At 42.0% G+C, this 17,483-nt stretch overlaps 1 protein-coding gene across 7 annotated transcripts in view; it reads left to right on the forward strand.

Annotated features, from left to right (window-relative positions):
- The window catches only part of THADA (THADA armadillo repeat containing), a 322,081-nt gene that overhangs the window by 139,678 nt on the left and 164,920 nt on the right, over positions 1–17,483 (forward strand). For all 7 annotated transcript variants that reach the window (XR_006606006.1, XM_013056339.2, XM_013056342.2 and 4 more), the window contains 2 exons: positions 441–530; positions 1,818–1,949. Coding sequence is in view for 6 of the 7 variants with exons in the window: in XM_013056339.2 (XP_012911793.1) it covers positions 441–530; positions 1,818–1,949 (222 nt within the window). In the remaining variant the exon portion in view is untranslated. The remainder of the gene's footprint in view (positions 1–440; positions 531–1,817; positions 1,950–17,483) is intronic.

The raw sequence follows: 17,483 nt of genomic DNA on the forward strand, positions 1-17,483 counted from the left end.
TGTTAAGAGGACTTCCCTGGGACGCCTGGGTGGCTCAGTTGGTTAAGCAGCTGCCTTCGGCTCAGGTCATGATCCCAGCGTCCTGGGATCGAGTCCCACATCGGGCTCCTTGCTCCGCAGGGAGCCTGCTTCTCCCTCTGACTCTGCCTTCCACTCTGTCTGCCTGTGCTCGATCTCGCTCGCTTTCTCTCTGACAAATAAATAAATAAAATCTTTAAAAAAAAAAAAAAAAAAAAAAAAAAAAAGGACTTCCCAAATCAAAATTAAATGTTTTGTTTTGACTGATTGTTAAATTTTTAAGGTGAGGTTTGTTCTTAACTTTTTTTCATTAAATATTCAAGCAAATGACCTTGGCTATCTTCCTTTAAATAAAATTAAAAGGCTTTATTATTAGATCAAAGGAAATAAATGATAGTAATTTGTTTTTCTTCCCTTTACAGAATGACAGGCAGCGAGTTTTTTTCTCGTTTCCCGGAACTCTATCCCTTTCTTCTCCAGCAGTTGGAAGCTGTAGCTAATACTGTGGACAGGTAAGAAGAGAAAAGGGTGGGACACAGTGAAATCAAGGAAGTTAATTACTTCATTAATCGAGATTTTTCCCTCCAGGCAACAGTTTTTAATCAACTCCTTCCTTATAACTTAGATGGATTTTTTTAAGTGCTTTTTTATTACATCCTGTTGCCTGACTCTCTACAGTAGATTTGTACCTGAAAAGTTGCGTAAAATCCTGTTTTATTTTTGTTTTTGTATAGAGGTAGAGTGGGGAACAAGAGGGAGAGAGAGATCTTAAAGCACAGAGCCAGACGCGGGGCACTTATGCCTCAGAGATCATGACCTGAGCTAAAAGCAAGAGTCAGACACTTAACTGATTGAGCCACCCAGGAACCCCTAATACCCTGTTTTTATGATATTTTTTATATTTTTAAAATCCTGTTTTAGATTGTTTTTTCGCATTCTGTTTGCAGGAAACATATTTCAGAAAACAGCTTCTTAGAAACACAGCTTCTGAAAAGCATTTTCTTCCCATGATATTTAAAAATCTCTGTGTTTGCATACTGAGTTTGCTGTCACAGACACCAGCCATTGTTTTCTTACTGACCTGTTAGAGTTGACCATTACGAGAGTAAGCAAATAGCTGGTTGGTCTGGAAGAAGCACTGGCATGCTTGACCCTAGAAACAGAAAAGAAAGCCATTCAGAGAGCTTCCCGTCTGATCAGGGCACATAGAAAAGTTTATCACTACCCTTTCAATCACATCCTGTGCTGATAGTGGAATTTTTAGAACATGTGCTTTTTTATTCTTCTAGCCACATTTGCACTTGATAGGAATTTATACTCATTATCTGTAACGGGGAGGTAAAATTAACATCAATGAATTTTACTTCTGTTCATGATACATTCTCTCACATAAGATTAATTTGTACAGACAGGCTTTTCTGGCCCCCAAATTGACCGTTCAAGCTTTCCTAAGTGCATTTGGCTGTTGAAAAGTTTCACATTTCATACTGTGGGACTCCTTTCTGCTGTATGAATGGCTCAAATCAAAACACAGACACAAATTAACAATTATCTTTGAGAAGAGACTCGTGTGCTGGAGCCCAATCCATGCTTGGCTAGTAGCTCTTCCTTATTTGTGCATTAGGAATATATGAAATGAATGGAGGGGAAAAAAACGAGAAAAGGGGAACGATCTTCCAATCATAGAGCATCTCACTTTATATTCATAATCATTTAATGAGAAAAATGTTTGCAGGTAACACTTTGCCTCTTAAATTATAAGTCTTTTACATGCAGTAACTTTTTTTTTTTTTTTCCAGTGACACAGGAGAACTCAACCGCCATCCAAGCATGTTTCTCTTACTTTTGGTGCTGGGGAGACTCTACCCTTCCCCGATGGACGGCGCCTATTCTTCTCTCAGCATGGCGCCTTTCATTCCCTTCATTATGAGGTAGTGTGTGCTTCGCAGAAATAATGGGGTGGGCATGGGGGCACTATGGGGTATTTTAACTTGTTTCCACTATCATTGTTTTTTGTTTTGTTTTGTTTTTGTTTTTGTTTTTGTTGTTTGTTTGTTTTGCTTTGGGAGAGGTCTTGATGAAAGCAAGGGCCTGGGGTTTGTTGCCATTGTCCCCAACTGGTCTCCAGTGTTTCAGAAGAAAGCGCTTCTACCGTGTGCGCAGAAGCCCATAGCCATAAGCCACTGCTGAAGTCATGTGCCCTAGGCACTCTGCCTGCTAATGGATATGTGGTGTTGATAGAGGAGATGCCTGCTGTTGAAAAGCATAGCCTGGGAATTTGCGCTGTCCCTGTGTTGAGCCTAGGCAGCCTGAGGCAGGCTTGGTCCTGGCATTATATCCCCTGTCCAAGGGTTGAAGAGGACATTTGCCCTTCTGGAGGAGTTTGCTAGTGCAAGGCCATGCTATGTGGCACAAGTTCCCTTCCTGCTCATCTTCTCTTTCAACACTGGAGCACCTGAGAAAAAGCCGTGCATACAGATTTTGGAATCAGATGATAACAGGCTTTGGTGCTCTAGAGCCCAAGAGCCACTTCCTCTGTTGCAGTTCTTGAAGTATTTGCCAACTTCTAATCAGATTACCTTTTTCACTTTCGATCAAAATCCTCAATAAATAGACGTTTAAGAAGTCTTAAAAATTTTCTTATGGAACATTTCAGAAGCCCAGTCATATTAGTTAGCTCTTGACATCCTGCTCTCATCTTGGTAAAGCAGCATTTTCATTTTTATTTATGTACCAGAAATGGAGATAGACTTAGAGCAGAACGTCAAGATTTGCCAAACTCTGAAGAATGTGTTTGTTATTTATGTGGCGTCCCAGGTTCCACTTCCTGGTTTCACAGAGCTGACTGATGCATTTTAATGTAAAAAACCATTAAACACAAGATGCTGGCATGTGATTGCTGTGGCCATTTGTTTGCCCGGAGCTCTGGCTGGGGCTGTGTTATCTCTGATCACAGAGATGACTCACTCGGATGGGGTTTTTGTTTCCTGATACACAAAGTTACCAGTCTCCTGGATCCGGCATAGGGTGATTCATTTTAGGAATTTGGGTTGTAAATTTTACTTTCAGGAGCATTTAAAAATTGTACTTTCACATATAACTGGAAAGAACTAAAAAATGTTTGAGAAGGTTGTTGGGGTGGGGAAGGAAAGACACATGCTCAGCATTACAGAAGGACATGCTTTAGAACTTCATCATCCTGTGTTGAGAACATTCACTCTGTGGAAGCTTATTACTAATCAGTCTGTTATGTGTTGCATCCTAGAAACCAGAAATTACTGCATTGAAAGTATCCTTCCGGTTATTTAGAGTCTACATATAATCAGAGTGCTCGTATTACTAATTACATGCAGAGCCCTCATTATATAACAAAGATTGCATTAATGTAGAAGATTTAAATATTGCCATAAAGCCAGTGTCCTTTGTGTATCATTTTTGTTGTTTTGTTTTAAACTCAAAAGGCACAAGGTGTCCATTATACTGTCCTTCCAGGGAAAATGCCTTGGTCAGTAGTTGCTTTCTACCCGAATAAACATTCATAGAGTCCCACCAACAGCACAAGTGCCACGATTGCTTCCTTAGAATGTCAGTAGGCTCTCTTTATTCTTCTATACCCCAGTTCATTTGTGGTATAGAACAGTGTTTCTCAATCTTCAAGAGGTAACCCTATCACTTGGGGAATCTCATAAACTTGGATTCATTAGGTCTGGAGTGGGGCCCAAGGGGTCTGCCTTTCAAACAGACTTCCAGGTAATGCTGATTCTGCTGGTCTGTAGATTATACTCTGAGTACCAAGATTAAATTTGGGATTTTAAACATAATCAGAACCCTCCCCACCCCTCAACTGCACAGAGGATTTTAACAAACTAGGCAGTAGTAGTGTTGGTCATACTTGGTACTTGGTTAGGCCATTCTAGGGGTTTATAAGAAATAGATTTTGACCCAGGAATGCAGAGAACAACAAAAAAGTACTCTGAGCAGAGATGTTGGTAGCAAGCACACCAGCGTTTTTTGAGCTTTGACTATTTGCCTGACACTGAACTGGCCGTCTTGCTTACAACGACTTAGAGAGGAGGTGTTATCACCCCCACTTTCCTGTTGAGGAAATTGAGGTTCAGAGAGCGAGTCAGTTATAGAGCTAGAATATGAACCTGAGAGCATAGGCCTGTCAAGAGTATTGGGGGAACTCTTTCCATTACACCAAAATAACCAGCTTCCTTTTGTGCAGCCAAGAGCAGTGGCTACACTGAGTAGGCTGGTGGGCCATGATATTGATGAAGTTTGGAGTAAGAAGGAGCCCATCTCCAGAGTTGGTGGACCCAAGTGCTGTTTTCAGAATGTGGAAGTCATGTCCCCACCAGCAGTGGGATCTGCCCCTGCTTTGCTTTTCTAGTAGTGAGAATGACTTGATTGGAAGCAGCCATTCTCTTGGGCTTGTCTCTGCAGGATCATTGCCTGAGATATCAGGGTTGGTCTGTGACCAGCTATGTAGGAAGCCTGGCTTAACTGAAAACCCTGTGCTACCCTAAAATGTTCACAATCACTCTGGGCAGATGAACCATAAAAGTAGTGAATTTGTAAAACTGTACACGCTTGATTTACATTACTTGGGAGAAAATTATTCATGAAGGAAGTGAAGGATTGATCATAAAACCTGTCATTCCAGGCAATATTTGCGGTGCTAGAGATGGTAAAGATTGGGCTGTTTTGAGTTGGGTTAATAGCTGAAAAGATGGAGGTATGCACAAGTGGGTGGGCGGTGCTTTATTTCTGTAACATTGCCAGTGTTAATTTATGTACTTGGAAGAGTCTAATCAGGCTCTTGGATATTCTGAGTTTAGTTAAATAGAAATTTTTCAGCTGGTGGGGGTAGCATGAGGGTTGCTCTGACCGTGCTGAAGTGAATTGCACAACCAGAAGATTAAAAGCCCCAGTGACAGCTTTTTATTTCCCTCTGATCTGTGTATACTTACCTGCCATTTCCTTCCTCTGTGTAAGATGTTTGTGAGTATTGTTTGTCTTTTTGTTCCTCATCCAGCATTTGGGAGTAGAAACTTCTATCTCTGTTGATCTACTTTGTTGACTGAAATCTTAGAAGTTCTGATTTGGGTTCTCCAAAGTTAGGCATGTGTGCAGTTGCAGCGTCTTGGAACAGAAATGATAATGTTCATCATAGTGTTTTGTTGACAAGTTTTTTTTTTTAATCCAGTGTGTGTTATGTACCCAATGCTGTGCTCCATCCAGATTCATGGCCCCTTACCATACCAGTGTGATGCCTTCAGTTTCAGACCGCTTACCCTTCAGTTCAGATACCACCGACCCCAGCTGGCTCCCTGAATATACTTTCCTTGTCTAGGGCTTTCTAGAGACCAGAATATTCCTCTACACGTATCTTTGAATTCCCTTTTACAGTGGAGTTTCAAGTTTGAATTGAAGAACTACAGAAAACTAGATATGCCCCAAACCTGGGCCACAGCGTGGTGTCTTGGATAGAACAAAGGTGCTGGGTTTAAGAGACCCAGTTCTGTCTAAGCTCTGCCACTCACTGACTAGCTGTGATTCTTGGACAAGACTCTCTACCCTCTCGGAACCAGCATGGTACCCACGTATGTAAGGATATCCACGGAGAGAGAAGGCTGTTACTGACAGCAGATCTCAGCATTGAATTACTACCTGTGGGGGAAACCCTTTCACTGCCTTTTAACCATTCTTTTGGGTGGTTTTAAAAGGGTCTCTCAACCCTCATCCCCAGCCCCACCCGTTTGGGGGCTTATTTTCGTTACAAATGACTTTGAGTACATCTTTCCTCAAATCATTCATTGTTCACCTTAGAAAACTTTTCAGTGAGATCTGCTCTTGTTTACTCTGAAAAATGTTGAGGTGCTAGTAACACAATTAAATACGTGGCAGTGGAAATCACCCCTAGGGACCCATCCTGTGGACACTTCTGTCGTTGAGATATTGAAATATTTAGCCAGGAATCAAAAAAAAATTTTTTATACATTTAAAAAACATTTCATGGAACCTTTGGATTGTACCAGTCTTAAAAAGGGAGGAAGGGTAGGAGGTTCAAAAACTCAGTTAGGCCTTTTAACCCTGTGATATTGAGAAATAATATTGGCCCTTGTTTTCTTATCCTTGATAGTTACATAATTCAAGGATTACCACTTTACTCCTTGCCCAGGTTGTGGAGCTGAAGGAACTGGTTTTCCATGGTGTAGAGCTGAGGTTTTTGGGGTAGGCAATAGATGGCTTCTCCCTTTGTTTGTGATTATAATACCAGGAACTCCTCTTCAAGGCTGCATGGCCCATTTCTATCTGCTCTGTCTTCCCAGAATCCTTGTAGATAAGTTAGAGGATCAGCTTTGCCTCACAGAGAGATAAACAGGCAGAGAGCGGCTGAGACATTGGTGGGAAGGAAGACATGCCCTCCTCCCTTTCTCTTCACTTGAGCTCTGGCTTGTCTCTCCCTCTGAAAGGCTATATAGCATTTGTTACTTTAACCTCTTATCCTTCCATTCATCACTGCGGGATCATAAATAACTGTAATTTGTAGCTTGGTGCTTATTCTCTCCAAACAAATCTTAGCCTCTTTCCATGCAGAAGCCACTCTGGGTTTTTTGGTTGGTTTTTGTTCTTTGGTCCCCTTCTCTGCCTCACCCAGGTTTGGGCACAGAGAATGAGTTATTAACCTAGAAGTGAAAGTATTTGCAAATTGAGACATTTTGTGTCTTAGCAGATCTGCGGGTCTGTGAAGTAGTACAGCCTCCTGGTCCTACACTAGGAGCCATGTTTCATATCCCACCAGTTACTGGTTAGGTAGAGGAAGCTCATCTGGGTGTTGTGTTTTACTAGCCTTTCAGGAGTCTTGTGTTCCAGTCTGAGCTTTCACATTTACCTTTATTTTGACTTCACCTCACTGACCCTCTGTTTCCTTATCGGTCAGATTTGAGTATTGGATATTGTCTGGGTGCTCTCTGGCTTCAGGGGCCTGTGAGCTGAGTCCTTCCTGGCCCCTGAACCCTTTTGCCCTGACTGCTATCCTGCAAACTGCTCTGGAAGCCCCTCCCACAGCTACCCTGCTGCCGGCGTTAGCACCGAATTAGAGGCCTGGATTGATAAGAATGGAAGAAGGAGGGAAGGATGGAAGCGGGGAAGGGGGCAGATGTCATTTTTCTGCCGAAAGTCCTAGAACTATCTATATACAAGCCTTACAGATTTTTATGGCATGCAAGAGGAGGGCCCCTGGATGCTTCAGGCTGCCACTCTGTATATGGGGCTAATACTGCTTGCTTAAATACTTAAATATTTACATAAATATTTACTTACAAAAAATACTTACTTACATAAATACTTAAATAGCAGATAAAAGGCCCTTTGATTTAGTTTTTAAGAAAAGTTCTAGAGAGAAGAAGGGGTTGATGATGATAGAAAGAGGGCAGACTTTTTAAACACCTGTTTTGGCTTATCCCAACCAATTAACTGGAAGGAAGGCCCTGAAGCCAGATGTAGGGGAGCAGATTTTAAAAAAAGGCTACTGTGTTGGCCTGCTGATGAAGGCAAATCCCTGGACCCAGGCAATTTACAGCCTCAGACACATGTGAGCCTAGAACCATGTCAGTGATTTGGGGGAAATGTGGGATGGCGGGTGTTCTGCTGGGAGCTTGCAGAAGGATTTTCGAAAGAGAAGGGACAAGGCCTATTTTACCAGTGACCAAACAATTGTATTGATACTGACTGTTTTAGACTGGGATCATTCAGGGTATTATTTGCAAAAGTTTGTTTGCTGAGGTGGAGAAGGATTCCCTAAGAGTAAGTCATGCCTGAGTCACCTCCCTGTTTTGACGGGATTACCAGGCTGATGGACAAGGACAATGCCGCTTTAGTCGACATTTGAATTACCTACCTAAATGAACCCGGACTAGAGGCATGCTTATCAGGGTTTGTATATAACAGAAATATAAGTGGTGATGGAATCAACATTCAAAACAGTCTTTAAGCATGTGAGTGACAAACACAAATTCAGGCCAGTGGGCATTATTTCAGTGTGGCTGGTGAAGGAGGGGTTAAAATGGAGAAAGCAAATACAAATACTAGGAGCTTCCGTTTTATTTGTGATGGGTTCTAAAGCTAGATTCTGGGCAAGTGGTTGATTGTTGTATTATTCTGTATACTCTTTATTATTTGATAGGTCTGACATTGTCCGTGATTTTAAAAATAAGATTCAGAATAGCCTTGGAAGCCTGGATGGATGGGCCGAGATTATCAAGGTGTCTTTTAATAGAGATATGTGTCATATTCTGATTTTCTAAAGAAAAGTCAAAATTATGTACATACAGGATGAGAGCTGCCTGGCTCGCTAGCAGTTTTTATGAAGAAAGTCTTGGGAAATGGCATTTCCTGGTGAGTCCTGTGGAAGTAGTGTGACACAGTTGCTGTTTCCAGATAATGAAGACTGTAGACCCCCTGAACTCTGCTGGTCAGATGAAACCTACATCATTGTGCTGCTTCTGTTATTCTGTGCTGGGCTTCCCATTTTAAGAGGGTCACTGATAAACTAATATTTATCCAGAGGAGATAACCAAGATGAGGAGGAAGCTAAACATCTGGAAACAGTTTGACTGGAAAAGACTTAGAGGCAACATGGTAGTAGTCTTTACATTCTTGAGAGGCTGCCATATGGAAGAAGGCACATAATTTCTTTCTTGCACTCCCAAGGGGAAACTGAGAGGTAGATTTCAGATTTAATATAAAGAAGAGTTTTGTGAAAGTTAGCATGCTCCATCAAGGGAATGGATAGATTTCTGTAACACTGAGCTGCCGGTCATTGAAAGTATTCAAGGAAAACTGATCACATGCTGGGCTTTCTGCAGGATGTCTGAGGTTGAGTGAGATGACCAGCAGGGCATCTTTTTGAGACGTCTTATTTTGGAACAGCTGCACAACCTAGATGTAGATTGCAAATGTACAGTGAAGGAAATGACAAGCCTGCCTCCAAAATGATAACATGTTACTTGTACATTTTTATTATGGGCTCCTCTGTCACACAAAGAAAAGAAGTTGGGGTGCCATTCTTAGCAAGGTCCATAGGGTCACAGAGGTCTGCTCCCATATGGTGCCCTCCAGCAGTTAATTCACTTAAGTTTAGCTTCTAAGTAACTTCTATAATTTCGTTCTGGAGAGTTCTGAAAACATTTTTTTGGCCTATGGGATGTTATGTCTGAAAAGCATTCCTTATTAATTTAATTATCTTTTTTGTGGTTGCTATATTTTTCTCCATTCCAGATGTTGGCTGAAACCACATTTGTTTTCCGACGAGTACAAGGAACATCTGAGTCTTTGAGAAAAGTCAGAGAGATGCTTTTCTGAAACGTGATTAAAATAGATAACTCTTTGTTGTCCAAACTTCCTGAAGGCTCTTCTTTGAACAGAGATGCCTATAGAGAGAACACAGGAGTCCCCGAGCCTAGCCCATGACAAGAAGAGACAACTGAGAATAGGTCTTTGCCGGTGCTGTTAATGTAGGACTTGTTTCCCAACCTGGCGCTCAGAAACATCCAGAACTCCACCCCTCCTGTGGTTACTGCTAAATTCTGTGAGCCTGGGAGATTGGGATTAAAGGTTAGGAATGTCCCTATACCTTCCTGATCTCCCAGCTATGGTTGGATAAAGAAGGGAACTGCCGTCCCATCAGTGTGTGGAAACTCTGACCTCTGGTTTTACTAGTGTGACTCTGATACCAGGTCAGGCTTTGGGCAGGATCATCAAGGTGCACATGTTCAGTTCTGCTCAGGGGTTTTCCAGCTGCTCCATTATCCTCTTTGCATATAAGCCAGACCTGTGCCCACTTCTTCCTTTCATACAGATGTGTAAATGACCCTAGTCATTACCTTCCTTGGGGCTGTTTGTTGTATTAGACATACATTTTGAAATACAGCAATGAAAGTTGGTTTTGGAGTTTGGGGCCTTCCACAGGGGAGACATGGGAAGGTTGTTTCCTAATGCTGTGAAATCAGTTCGGGCAGCTACGTACTCTGTCTCCTTTCTACCATGGCCCTGCCTGCCTGCCTAGCGCTTTACGGGAAGCATTGTGCTCACCGCCTTCTGAATTTCTGACTTCTACCCAAGGGTAGCTAAGATTCAGCATGTGGAATGAAATCATGTTTCCTGCATTGTGTGGCTTTTTTGCAAAGAGAACTGGTATAAAGGATACTCTGTCATCTGTCACTGATTTTTATCTCTTAGTTCCTAGCAAAGAGCCTGGCCAACTTCATCTCTGGTGCCAGATCTCTTTAAGACCATTTTCTAAATATGTTTTTGAGCAAAAGGAATGAGGAATTCACCTCTTACGGAATGCATTGACAAAGCAAGCTAAAAAAACAAAACTTGTATGGACCAGCTTTTCTTCAATGTTATCTGTTACTTCAACAGGCCAATGCAGGTCATGTTAGAACAAGTGATTTGATCTGCAAACAGCTTCATTCTTAGGTGAAATTTTTGACAATGATGATAATCCATGGCCTGTTGCTGCCATCCACTCTAAAAGTTAGAATCCAATTAGTTAATAGATTGATGAAGTAGTTGTTAAACATCCATTGCATACCTAGCTAGTGTTAGGTCTTGGTAAGATGCAAAGTGAAGAAAGAAGGTCTTCATCCTCGGAAGAACTTGCAATCTAGTTAGTAAGATAAAACATACTGAATTTTAGCCGCCGAATTATGTGACACACTCAGGACCAAGGGCCTATAAACAAGGGGAACAGCACCGGGGCTCTTGGAGAAGTTCAGAAAGCTTTCCCAAGTAGCAAGGGGAAAAGAACAAGAGAATTCAGTCTGCTATCTTGAGGACCTTTAGAAATCCCCCATAGTGATTAGCAGCTCAGGCAAGATGAGAGAAAAGTCAGGCTGTCTACTCTGTAGATGGTTGGATCTAACAAGAGAAAGAGAGTTTTATGATTCATAACTTGGAAGTCATCATAAAGAGCTTTGCTTTCACTTGAATCAAGGGTGACCCAGGAAATTTACAAAATACGTGGTTTGCTGCCCAACAAGAGAAACCAATGATAGAGACTCTACGCTAATTTTAAAAAGGACAGTATTTGCTCCAGGTTATACATTTAAAGCTTATGGAAATAATAAAAGTTGTAGGAAAACTATTACAAACATAATAATATTTAAATTTAAAAATATTTTAATGATCTCTTTCCCTAAGGAGATTTTATTCCCTTGGTCTTAATTACTTTAGCAAGAATTGTAGCCAAAGTGCTCAGCAGGCATTTTTAATGCTGAATTGAAGGCTTTGACGGGAGCAAGCCCCAAATGCCAATGGATAGGTAGTCGTCTTATCCTACGTAGTGGGGAACATTTTAAGATAAAAAATCTATGTCTTTCTCTTCAGGCAGCAAATGCGAATTAGGGAATAGAGTAGGAAGGCAAAGATGAATTATAGTAGGCTTAAAATGAGGACAGGGGGAAATAATGACCCAGCGTGTTTGGAATAGCTTTCCCTGACTGGCACAGCTTTTTTCCTCCCTCTCCTCTGGGCCTTGACCCTTACCGGTCTATTTATAATCTTCTAGTTAAAACAAGCTGCATTAGTCACATCAGCTGCACAAGATGCATTCACCCTCATATCTGTTTGCTTTTTCCTTCATATTTTATTTCCCTCATTCGCCTTGAGCATTGAGAGTCTGGAGGGCCCCTCTTGCCTCCCCTCCACACGAGCGAGTTACAGGTATTCCCTTCTTCGCCGTTTATTCTTGTTCTCTACTTTCTGTTGCGAGAGCTCTTCATCACCAGCTCAACTGTCCCTTAAATATATTTGCAGGGCCTACTTTGTGTCGTTGTCCCAACCTAATGCCCTTATTTTCATCACTTCCCCTTCACGAGAGAGAATAGAGGCCAAGACCTAGACTCTCCATAGAGGCGCCCACTCTGTGGCTGCGCCTACAAAGATGCAGTAGAAGTGACCTAGTCCCAGAAGCCACCAGATACTTTTCAGTGCTCATCTTTCTTCACCTTTCTCTGAAATTTGACACTCTTAAAGCACACTCCCTTCTTTGTGGCCCTCTTTCCTCTGTGGCTGTCTTCGGCTGTTACCTCTTCCCTCTCTGGTAGGACCCCTTCCTCCTGCTGCCTCCCAGATATTGGTGTGCCTCTTTGCCCTACCCTCTGCTCTCTTCATCTCCACTTTGCATGCACTCTCTGGGGTTGCTCCTCACATACAGTGATGTCCTAGATCTAGAACTTGTCCAGAACCATAGATTCAGTGTTTTGTTGGCCAGCTCCTTCTGCCTGTCCCATAGACACCTGAAAGTTAGCAATTTCAAAACAAGCTGCCAGGTAATTCCTCCGCACCCTAAGACTTAGACATCCATCTCTTAGGGCCAACTACATCTAACATCACATTCCAAAATTAACCTACGATTTTAAAGAACACACATTTGGGGGCGCCTGGGTGGCTAAGTGGATTAAAGCCTCTGCCTTCAGCTCAGGTCATGATCTCAGGGTCAGGGATCGAGCCCCACCTCAGGCTCTCTGCTCCACGGGGAGCCTGCTTCCTTCCCTCTCTCTGCCTGTCTCTTGTGATCTCTGTTTGACAAATAAACAAATAAAATCTTAAAACAAACAAACAAACACACATTTGGACTTTACCGTGCTTTCTTGAGCTTTCCTCCCTCCACCTGCCTTGGGCATTGCCTTGCAGTGGTCACATTTTCTAATCTGAAATCAGTAGCAAAGGAAGAAAGGTAAGCCCAAGTGGTTGTGACAGGTTGCTGAATAAAACTGGCTCAGCTGAAGTTCTGAGATTCTTGAGAAATACTGAGAATTTCTTACAAAAGAAATTTTCCTTTTGACAGGAAATCATGGGTCATTGCACAGTTGCTAGTGTCTTAGCAAAGAGAAGATGTGTCTTGAGGCCCAAGGAGCATAAAGTCTTAATGAGATTATTTGTGGGCTTCTCCTTCTGCATCACTTTTAAAGTATTAGAGAGTATATATATATATATATATAAATTTTTTTTTAAGATTTTATTTATTTATTTGACAGAGATCACAAGTAGGCAGAGAGGCAGGCAGAGAGAGAGGAGGAAGCAGGCTTGGAGCAGAGAGCCCGATGCGGGGCTTGAGCCCAGGACCCTGGGTTCATGACCTGAGCCGAAGGCAGAGGCTTTAACCCACAGAGCCACCCAGGCGCCTCTAGAGAGTATATTTTTCATCTGTCTCTACCATCTTACGTTTCCACGGGCAAAACTTCACAGAACTTCTCAAACCTTCAGAGTTGTTGAAAGAAAAAGAAAAAAATGACAACAGATATTTATGAAAGACTTTGACACACAGTAGCTTACTTGATCACCCTCTTTTTATCCTCTTAGAAAGAAGACAGAATCCAAGACTGTCAGTTCATGTTGAAATTTTTTTAACTTGTCAATGTTTTCTTCTGTGATAATCCTAAACTTCTCTGGAAAAAACGGCCAGTCTGAATCAGTGAAGTGTTCTGATGATGGCCTATTATGAAATGAAAGTTTCGTTACTCCAAACTGCATATAGTAACTTTGGGACACTGTTCTGATGAGGGATACCAGTCTCATCTGGTTACTATATAGTAGTTGATAACCCACCACACAAGGCCACTGAGGTGGGTTGAAATCTGCTGCCCCCCGCCTTATTTTTGCTTTCTTCGCCCACACAGTCCCACCTCCCTCCTTCATTAACCAAAGACTCCTAGCCAAAACGCTCTGGGAGGCACACCGAGAGCTAGATGTGCCCCCTGGGTTGCTTTTTTTTTTCTTTTGTAGCAGAGAATTCTTGGCCTGGGATGTTCTTGTTCTGGCCACCAGTCCCCAAGAGATGGCCACATGTCTCCTAACTTTAAATGAAAGCTCTCAGTCCCAGAGGTAAACTTTGGCTTGGCCTCAGTCAAAATAATCACAGAACCAAAACGAGGCGGGCCCACGTGAATGAGATTTTTCTCTTCCCTATAATGTCCAGAGCATTAACAAAAATATATGTTTGTGTGAAGGCTGTTGTGTAAATAAGCATCTCCTATTGATTATTGCAATCGTACAGGAAAAGGCCATCTGTTTGGGTAGAAACTATGGAAATATATCTAGGCAGCCAAGGAAAAGCTGAATTGTTTCAGAAGGATGTGTCACACAGACAAGAAAATAATTTACAAAGCAGTGGGTTGAAAATATTTTCAAACGCTAAACAAGTTAGTCCCTTAAGGCTGTCCTTTTGGGTGATGCGTAAGTAATGTGGGTTTGTTTTTTGCTTGACTCTTTATTCTCCCCCCCCCCCCAGAAGAATCTTTATCCTGTAAAGCCAGAATTTAAGGCTCAGCATCTTTTCAGCTGGGATGAAATGAAAAGTGAAATTCATTTAATACTAATTATAACCTGCATAAGTCTAGTGAAGAGAAACTTCAGAAATGTAATTCTTGTTTTCTAGCTGAGCTTCAGTGCTATACAATTAGTATAATTCAATCACTTCTTGCCCACTTTTCTTTTTTCTGCATGATTTAAGACATCAGAATTTAATTCATGGCCAGAATAAAAACTGGACTTAGGGAAAACTTGAAAAGGCTAGAGGGGGATTTGCCTCCTGCTGCATGGTTGAACACGTCCCAAAAGGAGCAGCTTTCGAATGCTGTGTTCTGATAGAATTCCCCGTTGAACAGTGGCCAACAGAGAGGTGTCCTCTACACCGTCCCCTTGTCTGCGCTCTGTGAACTGTCACAAGTGCCCTGAATACAACTGGGCCTCCGCAGAATTGCTTCACAGCCTAACAGAAGGGCAGCAGTGTCACAAGGCAAGCTGTGCTCTGGGATTATAAGCCCGAGGCTGTGGGTCTTGGAACACACCAGCCACCCTGCCTCAACTCTGGGTAAATATTCCCAGTTCTAAGTACATTGGGGAATTCAAAGCCCTGCTTTTCCGGAGTCCTTCCACAACCACAGTCCATGACATGTTATGAGGTCTGGGTGGAATGGCCGTATGTGGAGGGCAAGTAAGGGAATGCTTTCTACTGCTAATTCATCTGAACTCCCTGGCAGCCCCTTTGCCCTTAGGAATGCAGCCACTCACAGGGTCAGATTCTAACCCCACTGTAGTCATACATTCGGACCAGCTTTACTCCTAGGGTAGTTGAAACCTATCTGCAATGATTTCAGAAGTCCTACACAGTGCCTTCTACCCACCCAGTTTTCTCACATGCCTTCTCCAGTTTGAGCTGAACTTGGAAGTTTCACAGGTAGATTTTCATTATTTAAGTGTATGGTTTTGATCCCTTCTAAAATGGAAATCCCACTGTGAGGCATATTACTTTTAAGTGATTTTCAGTCAGTTTTACCACAGTATGATTTAGTTTAAGATTCTTGGGTTTTGACGGGAAGAGAAATGGAAGGCTTGGGTTGAGTGAAGTGTTAGGGATGGGATAAGGCTGGTGGGGAGAGAGGATGCAGAGCTTGGAACATAGGCAGAAAGCAAGTTGCCACCCTCAGACATGTGGCCGGGGTGAGGACTGCAGTGACTTCTTCCCGACCAGGATTTTATTCCTGTGCGTTCAGTGAAAGGGGACATCTTATTATATTTACCTCTCCCTTCTGGCAGGGAAAGACTGAGAGGTTTTCTTGTTTTGTTTTGTTTTTTTACAGCTTTGACTCTTCTTTATCCCTTCTAGATGTGGTTCCATTTCCTTTCCAAGATGAAAGCTTGTCTTTGTCCCTTCCCAGAATAGTTCCAGGCAGCAGAACACAGTGAATCCTTCCAGATAAAAGACCCTGCTGATAAAATGGCAGATTGTTATCAGAGAAGTGAAGTGAGGGGAGTCAGGGCCCTACCATTAATTACCTAGTTACAGCTCTGTTTATATCCTGTTCGTTCGGGGGCATGTTTTCCTTGGACAGTTTCTTGTCTGTGTTCTGAACTGCAGTCTGGTGGTTGCAAAAATCCCAAAGGTCAGGGAATAGTGGGTTCCTTATTTTCCGAAAGGCTTAATGGCAGGGAGGAGAATATCAGAGTTTCTGTCTTCCATCTGGAAGGAAATAGACAAATGCGTGGATTTGGTGGTTCATTCTTCACCTCAAGCAGGCAAACCGTGGTGTGTTGAATGAAGTCTGACTTTGAATACTTAGCCAAGAAGTTACGTGGAAACAGAATGACATTTACCTCTGTGGAGCCAAGAGTATCAGCCAGTGAATGACAGAGTATCTAGACATTGAGGCCAGAGTCTAAAATGTCCTAAAACTGGTGCTTGGAAGACACACTTAATGCCACTGAACTGTACACTTAAGATTGTGTAAGTTTTATGCTATTTTTATTTTATCACAATAAAAATAAATTAATTAATGATTATATAATGCTTGCTTCCTGGCAGCTCCATTACTTTAAATACCAAAGGGTCAGGCTGCATGGTCTGCTTTATTTTGAATGGAATTGTTGTTGCATGTAAGGCATTACTGGCCCTTCTAAGAGCCATCAGGCTGTGAGCCCCGAACACCTCAACAAACACAAAATAAAGAAACTGTTTGGCCGCCATCATATGGACGTACTGGGAAATCTGGGGACTGCAAGAGCCCTTTCTTGAAAATGATGGATTCTAAACCACGACAGCCACTCTCCTTCCACAGATGTAAAAAAGGAGGGGAATAAGGTCTCTCGAAGGCTAGAATAGTAGCATCTCTTGCTCTGGTGCTCAAAGAGTGGCTCTGAAATGCTCCAGGACCAGAGGGAGGATTAGGTAAATTAACCTCCTCTTGGTATCTAGCAGCCATTAAGTGGTCAAGCACATGTTTCTTCACCAAATTAAACTCACATCTAACCTTGTGCTTTCCTGTTAGGTTCTGTCCTCAGCCCAACCCATTTTTGTTGGAAGGCTCTTGACCTGTGACTTAGCCAATTCTTTCAGCTTTCCTGGTGATGGGGTTCTTTTTGAGGACTGCACTGTTGCCTTTTTTTTTTTTTTTTTCAATTAGACCAAGAAACTTCTTAAGCCCTGCAAACATGTTCCCTGGCTAACTAGCTGCAGTGTGAATTTCAGGGTAGAAAAAAAGAAAGAAATAGGAATATAACCCTATTCTAAATCTGAAACTTTTTTTCTTGTTAACCCAGAAGTCCTAAACTCAGAACCCTGACTAAAAGATGCTTCTTTTTTCCGTGTGCAAGTGGTGCTTATGCACTTGGCCTGACATTCTTTGAAGAAGTTGTGAGATAGTCATCAAGGTTTCAGCAGTACTTTTCTCAGATTTAGTATTTTCCGTAGAGAAGGCAAGAAAATATAGGAATCCAAGAGGACGTTAAAGTAAGTTTAAATTTTCTATAAATTTATAGAAATTAAATTTATAGAAAATTTAAACTCAAATAAAAGCTCATTTTGAGTGAAAGCAGCCAAAATAAGCCCTGACCAGTTCTTATAGGTAAGAAAAATTGGAATTTTTTAAAAAAGTATTCTTTTAGGATGTGAAAGA

This window comes from Mustela putorius, unplaced genomic scaffold (assembly GCF_011764305.1).
Source record: "Mustela putorius furo isolate JIRA1106 unplaced genomic scaffold, ASM1176430v1.1 tig00000224_pilon_pilon_pilon, whole genome shotgun sequence".
In the NCBI taxonomy this organism is placed as follows: domain Eukaryota; kingdom Metazoa; phylum Chordata; class Mammalia; order Carnivora; family Mustelidae; genus Mustela; species Mustela putorius.